This window comes from Triticum dicoccoides, chromosome 3B (genome assembly GCF_002162155.2).
Source record: "Triticum dicoccoides isolate Atlit2015 ecotype Zavitan chromosome 3B, WEW_v2.0, whole genome shotgun sequence".
NCBI classification, from domain to species: Eukaryota; Viridiplantae; Streptophyta; class Magnoliopsida; order Poales; family Poaceae; genus Triticum; species Triticum dicoccoides.
The window spans coordinates 771325544-771332051 of NC_041385.1; the positions used below are offsets into that span (position 1 = coordinate 771325544).

At 46.5% G+C, this 6508-nt stretch overlaps 1 protein-coding gene across 1 annotated transcript; it reads left to right on the forward strand.

Annotated features, from left to right (window-relative positions):
* Nucleotides 1-583: 583 nt before the first annotated feature.
* On the forward strand, nucleotides 584-2799 carry LOC119278402 (F-box/LRR-repeat protein 13-like). The gene is made up of 3 exons (XM_037559753.1): nucleotides 584-1692; nucleotides 1793-1927; nucleotides 2133-2799. The coding sequence occupies exons 1-3, from the start codon at nucleotides 628-630 to the stop codon at nucleotides 2550-2552; spliced, it is 1620 nt and encodes a 539-aa protein (XP_037415650.1). The 5' UTR covers nucleotides 584-627; the 3' UTR covers nucleotides 2553-2799.
* Nucleotides 2800-6508: the final 3709 nt, after the last annotated feature.

Sequence of the window (6508 nt, forward strand, 5' to 3'; positions counted from 1 at the left end):
GTATCCAATGATGTGCATTTGGTATTCTAGATGTACTTACTTTTCTCTTTAAACATGGTCAAAGTTTGTAATGTTTGACTTTTGTAAAAATCTATAGGCACTACATTATGGAACGGAGGGAGTATGTAATTGGGTTCATTTTTTTAAAACAAAGTAAAAAAATACACATTGAATATGAACAAATGAAGTAAAAATCTATAAGTTGCATTCTTTTAGGGAAAAACGAACGGCTACTATTATATTGTTTCACAGTAAGAACTACTAGTGCTACACAATTTAATTTTTTTAGGCAACTTCACAAAATTTTTTAGATTTAACTACACAATTTAAATAATTTTTGAGCAATAAGTACACAATTTAATTTTTTTAGGGGTACTGCACAATTTAATTTTTTAGGCAACTACACAATTTAATATTTTTTAGGCAACTACACAATTTAATTTTTTTTAGACAAACTACACAATTTAAATGGACGTTGGAATTGAAGAGAAGCTGGTTCTAGGGCCTGATTCGGACTGACATTTGGCCCAATATTTCTCGCTCGCCGAAACCCTCGCCTCCATTCCTCAATCATTCCGCAGGACCAAACCCTCCTCCGCCCTCCGCCTCCGCCCACCACCGGCGGCCATGGACGACCCGCACTTCCTCGTCGGCACCCCCAGGAGCGAGTTGCTCGCCAAGATGGAGCGCGAAGGCCGGGACCCTGCGACGGTCGACGTCGGCATAAACCTGGTGCTCTATTTCGTCTACGACTACCTCCCCGACCCGCCCGTCTCCCCCGCCCCCACCACCACCCTCTCGCTCGCCGGCGCGTCCTGGGTCTCCGACGGCGTCGACCGCATCAGCCGCCTCCCCGATGTGCTCCTCCGCGACATCATCTCCCGCCTCCCCGCCAAGGACGCCGCGCGCACCGCCGCCCTCTCCTCGCGCTGGCGCCCAATCTGGCGCTCGGCGCCCCTCGCTCTTGTCGACAGTCATCTGCTTCCGGACGGCGGCGCGGCCGGGCAGTTCACCATCGGCGCCCCCTCTCCCCGCGCCGTCACCGACGCGGTGTCCCGCGTCCTCGCGGCGCACCCGGGCCCCTTCCGCTGCGTGCACCTCACACGCACCATCATGGAGGAGCACCGGGGCGAGATGGCGCGCTGGCTCGACATCCTCGTCGCCAAGGGGGTTCAAGAACTCGTCTTTGTCAACCGCCCTTGGCCGCTAGACTTGCGCCTCCCCGCCACCATCTTCAGCTGCTCCTCACTCACCCGTCTCTATCTCGGCGTCTGGAGGATCCCGGACACCGCCGCCGTACCGCGCGGCGCCAGATTCCCCAACCTCCTGGAGCTCGGCCTCTGCATGACTGTCATGGAGGACCACGATCTGGCATTCATGCTTGAAAGAAGCCCCGTCCTGGAGTCCCTCATCATCATGGGGAGCCAGACCGGAGTGCGCCTGCGCCTCGTCAGCCAAAGCGTGCGGTGCGTTCAGCTGGGATATACCTACTTGGAGGACATCGAGGTGGTGGATGCACCTTGCCTGGAGAGGCTCTTCCAGTCGGATAATTTTTGCCAGAGCGAGCTCACTGGCCCCAGCATGAAGAACTGCTCTTCCAAGATCAAGATTGGGCGTGCACCTAACCTGCGTGTGCTGGGATACATTCGGCCAGGAGAGCAAGAGTTGGGGATTAGCAACACCATCATCGTGGTACATCCTAATTTAATTTGCTTCTCTGCCGTGTCAATTAATAACAATGCCAATGTATGATCCCAATTAGTTTATCTGACCTTAGGTGCATTATTTACAGGCTGGGGCCAAGGAGAGCATCGTGCCTACTGTCCAGATTTTGGCCATAGAGGTGCAATTCGGTTGCCGCAATTCTGTCAAGAAAGTGCCTGGTTTTCTCAGATGCTTTCCTAACCTGAAGACCCTCCATGTCCAGGTAAAATTGGTTAACTGCACTACACTTGCTGCATTGTCAGAGCTGATTATTTATCCACATAGATAAATAATATGTAAGATCCATGAACATATTAGTCAGATTAATTATACGATTGATGGCCTGCTGCAGCATGATATGTCCTCATAGATAAGATCCCTGAACTATGTATGTGCTAATATGGCCTGCCGATTGATTTCATTTGCAGTCCCCACGCGTACCTAAAGATTCCACTGGCAAGGTGAATCACAAGTTCTGGCAGGAGTGCGGTCCCATCAAATGTGTACTGCAGAGCATGAAGAAGGTGTTCTTCTACGAGTTTCGAGGGTCCAGAAGTGAAGTCGCTTTCCTCAAGTTCATCGCGGAGAGAGGTCGGGTGCTGGAGCAGATGGTGGTCGTGGTGGCCAAAGAATGTTTCTCTCCGGGAGGTGATGGTGTGATTGCCAAGCTGAAGCCTCTGAACAGCGCAAAATGGAACAGCAAAGGTTGCAAACTTGAGCTCTTCAAGAGCCCACGCACTGATGTGGCAGGTCCAATTTGCAGCCACCGACATGCTTCTGACTTCGGGTTTGCTGACCCCTTTGACCTTGAGTACTACTACGAATCCGAAATGATCTCCGTAAGTTAATTAGTAGCAGCATGCAGTGCCTCTTGTGCTTGTGGTGCAAGAGTACTGGTACCTAGCTGGACTTTGTGTTGTCAGCAATGACAGACATGAGCTAAAAATACCTGCATTTCTCTTGGCAAGCTTTCTGCATGATGAGGTTGTTTGTGCCAAGTCAAGACTTATATGGCTAGATGCTGGTGGAAGAAGTAACAGCTTGAATTAGATAAAAAATATTAATACCTTGCAAGCCAATCAGCAGGGCTATCTAGTACTCTAGTGCCTAGCTAGTATGGTTTTTCTGGTTTGTCCAACTGCAATTTCGTTAGCATGCCGTGCATTTGTCGTTACCATGAATCAATCTGTTATGCATTAGATTGGTGTCACTCTCAGCTTGATTGAGTATTAATTAATTACCGCAATTATGTTATTTAGTTTAATTTTCAGACTTTTACATGTTTCCTTTTGTTAAGTATTATAATCCCTCGGTTCCATAATAAGAGTCGTGGTTTTAGTCATTTGAACTAAAACCACCACACTTATTATGGAACAGAGGGACTACTACTGATTACTGCAGTTGCACAGAGATATGTGAAATCTTTGCAAAACAAGAATCATATCTTCACCTGTTGAGCACTAAAACAACTTGGTTTGCCTACCTCTCTTGTTACAGATGGGTGAGAGGGGCTTCATCGTTTTAGTCACGTGACCAGGTCATTGGTTGTTTTGAAAAATAGATATGTCATTTTGCTCTTATTTCCTGAGCACACTGTGAAAACATGAATTACATAATAGCACACTGTGAAAACATGGATTACTTTGTAGGACTTTTCTCAACTGACATTGATGAACCAAACCATTGCTTATTGAAAAAACCGCACCCCGTGCGAACACAGTGAATAATGAGCTAATGAGACCATACAGAGCAGAAGTGGTAAAAAAAGGCTCTTTCCTCAATTGGTGATATGAAGGCACTTGGAACAGATGGGTTACACGCAATTTTATTTAAAAAAATGTTGGTCCATTTGGGTGAAGTTTTGACTACAGAAGTTCTTCAGTCTATAAATAATAAAGCCATCGCAGATGGTTGGAATGATATTGTGATCGTGCTCGTACCCCCAAGTGGATGAGCCAGAAAGAGTTACACAGTATACACAAGTCTTTGCAATGTTTTGTATAAGGTTATCTCAAAGATGAGAGCTTCCAGGCTTAAAGCTTTGCTTGATGATATCATATCCCCTTGATGGAGTCAAATCCAGCAGATCTCGGGTAGGGGGTCCCGAGCTGATAGCCTTAGTGCAATGGTAATAGAGACACATGTTTAGTAAGGTTCGAGCTCTCTCGAAGAGATAACACCCTAGTCCTACTTTGATTCTATTGATTGAGGGGGTACAAAGTACAGGTTGATCTACCACGAGATCTTGTGGGTATAAGTTGGTGTCTAAGGTCCCCACCCCTCGGCTTATATAGATATCGGGGGTGCCTAGGGTTACACATTGGTCGGTTACATCTAAAGCTAAGATTCCATCTTGATTCTCCCGGGCCTGACGGATGAGGCCACTAGTTAATAATCCCGGGGGTCCTCGGCCTGGCCCATATGCCCGAGAACTGACGTGGCTAGCACCCCCTAGTCCTGGACACCATCAGTAGCCCCTGAACCGGTCTTTAAGTCAAGGACGCTCTTCAATCTCAGAGGTGCCCTCCGTCTTCAATCATCGATCTTGCAAGCTGGTTCAACGAGCCTCCCATCTTTCCTTCTGAAGTGTCCAAATTCCCGATCAACGAGTCTTGAGCCTTTGGGTACCCGAGGAGTCCCCAAAAAACCTCAACCGAAACCTTTACTCGGAGATTTTACCGCATCTGAACCAAGGATCTTGGGTCGAATACCTTCGCCTCAAGGGCGAAGCAAGTTTTTTGCCAAGGACCTGACAACGGCCCGCCCCCTGACAAAAGTGGACACAACTTGTGGAAGAGCTCAAGTTTGGCAAGAGGAAGAATGATGTCACAAGCTCCCACCAATAAATTGGGTTGGATAAAGAAGAGGGAGGAGTTGTAGGGGAAAATGGAAAAGCCATTGTGCCAATGAATAACTGGCGAGTGATGGAAAACAAGTGGGAGAAGGGGAGGGCCGCCCGTGACGCTTGGCGGACAAAAATGTCCACCACATGGATGTGCATTTTCTTAACAAGGAATGTTAAGAAAGAGGAGAGGTACAAGCTCGTGTCGGATGCGCAAAAAAAAGGATGGATTGGGACTGAGAGAGGGCGAATAAAAAGTTGGCAACTGAGAGCAACATGTTGGCAATTGAGAGGGAGAAGATAGAGTTGTAGAAGAAAGAGGCATGTCTCAAATGGGAGATCTAGAAGGTACGGGCTTTTGGATCAATAGAGATTGAGAATGAGAGGTTGCAACTTGCTCGAGACATGAAGGATTCGAGAATAATGTTGGCGGACGCAAGCCTCTTGGATGAGTAAGGAAATATATGACTCGCTAGGAGGAAGGAGATCAACGAACGTAGAAAGTACGAGGCGGTGAGAGTGGCGATGGCAGCAGCGGTGCAGGCAACACAGATGATAGCAGAGGAACATGCGACACAGATGGAGGCAGAGCAGGAGATAGAGGAGGCGACATAGATGGCATCCGGACAATGATCCGACCGATGATTGATCCGCCATGCTCGGACTTGAATTTCGTTTTTCCATGTTGAATTGTGATTTATTTAACTTTGTTGCTTCATTGAACTGTTGAATTGTGATGAATTTGTGTTATATGATCGACGTGCATGCTTTTTATGGATTTGAACGTTTGCGTTTAATAATTTTGCCTGCCCGGCCTTAAATACGAGGGGCCGCTCGGGCATGTCCATGTGCACGTTAGGTCGTGTCCATGGAAATACATGGAGATTTGTAAGTCCGGTTGTAGATGTCTTGGTTTACTAATATGTAATCGGGTTCACTTTTTTAAAACAAAGTAAAATATACACATTGAATATGAACAAATGAAGTAAAAATCTATACGTTGCATTCTTTTAGGGAAAAAAGAACTGCTACTACTATATTATTTTGATGAGGTAAATACACCACTGGTGCTTGAACTTGCCATGAATGTGCACTTTGGTGCCTGTACTTGCAAAATACATTAAACTAGTTCCATAACTTGGCATGGAGGTACATATACGGTTCAAATCTCGTTTGTATACATCCGCGATGTTGACGAGGCACGCCGTCATGGCAGGGAAACCGTTTTCAGGGACAAGGCGTGTGGCCTGGTTTTTTGCGGAGAACCCTCTGAATAATTTTTTTGTACAAAAAGGCCCTGGGAGAGAAACTGTTAAATTGTAAAAAAAATATATACTATTAATCTATTAATAATTAAAAATAGGTATGGGGTTCGAACCAGCGAACCGACTCGCGCAGGTGAGCATGGCTAGCCAATAGACCGGTTCAAATTTAGTGTCATGAAGGATTCATGCGTACACTTCATAAACATAATAAAGTTGAACAACATAAAAAAAAATTAATCCAGCAATATAGTGCCATTGATTTGAACCTGCAACCAGGGGCTATATAGCTGACTCACATACCACTCCAACCGACAACATTGAGTGGTAAAAGTGATAGATTTAGGCTTATAACCTAAGAGCTCGTGTGGCTAAAACAGACTACAATGTGGCTCGGTTTTCAACGTGTTTTTTTTTCATTTCAAAAATTCGTAAAAGATACGTACATTTTTATCGTGTGTTACCACTAGTAGAAAAATACCCATTTGTCCCGGTTCCAGAGGCCCATTTGTCCCGGTTCTGGAACCGGGACTAAAGGGTCGGGACTAAAGCCCAATACCTTTAGTTCCGGTTTGCTTACGAACCGAGACAGGTGGGGCTCCACGTGGCCGCTGCGGCGAGCCCAGGCAGGAGGGCCTTTAGTCCCGGTTGGTAACACCAACCGGGACCAAAGAGCATCCACGCGTCAGCAGCTCAGGAG

Excerpts from the sequence above, each read along its gene's own strand:
- LOC119278402 (XM_037559753.1), top strand. The coding sequence starts at position 628 with ATGGACGACCCGCACTTCCTCGTCGGCACCCCCAGGAGCGAGTTGCTC. Across the intron at positions 1,693-1,792 it reads TTAGCAACACCATCATCGTG|GCTGGGGCCAAGGAGAGCAT; the intron begins GTACATCCTAAT and ends CATTATTTACAG. Across the intron at positions 1,928-2,132 it reads TGAAGACCCTCCATGTCCAG|TCCCCACGCGTACCTAAAGA; the intron begins GTAAAATTGGTT and ends TTTCATTTGCAG.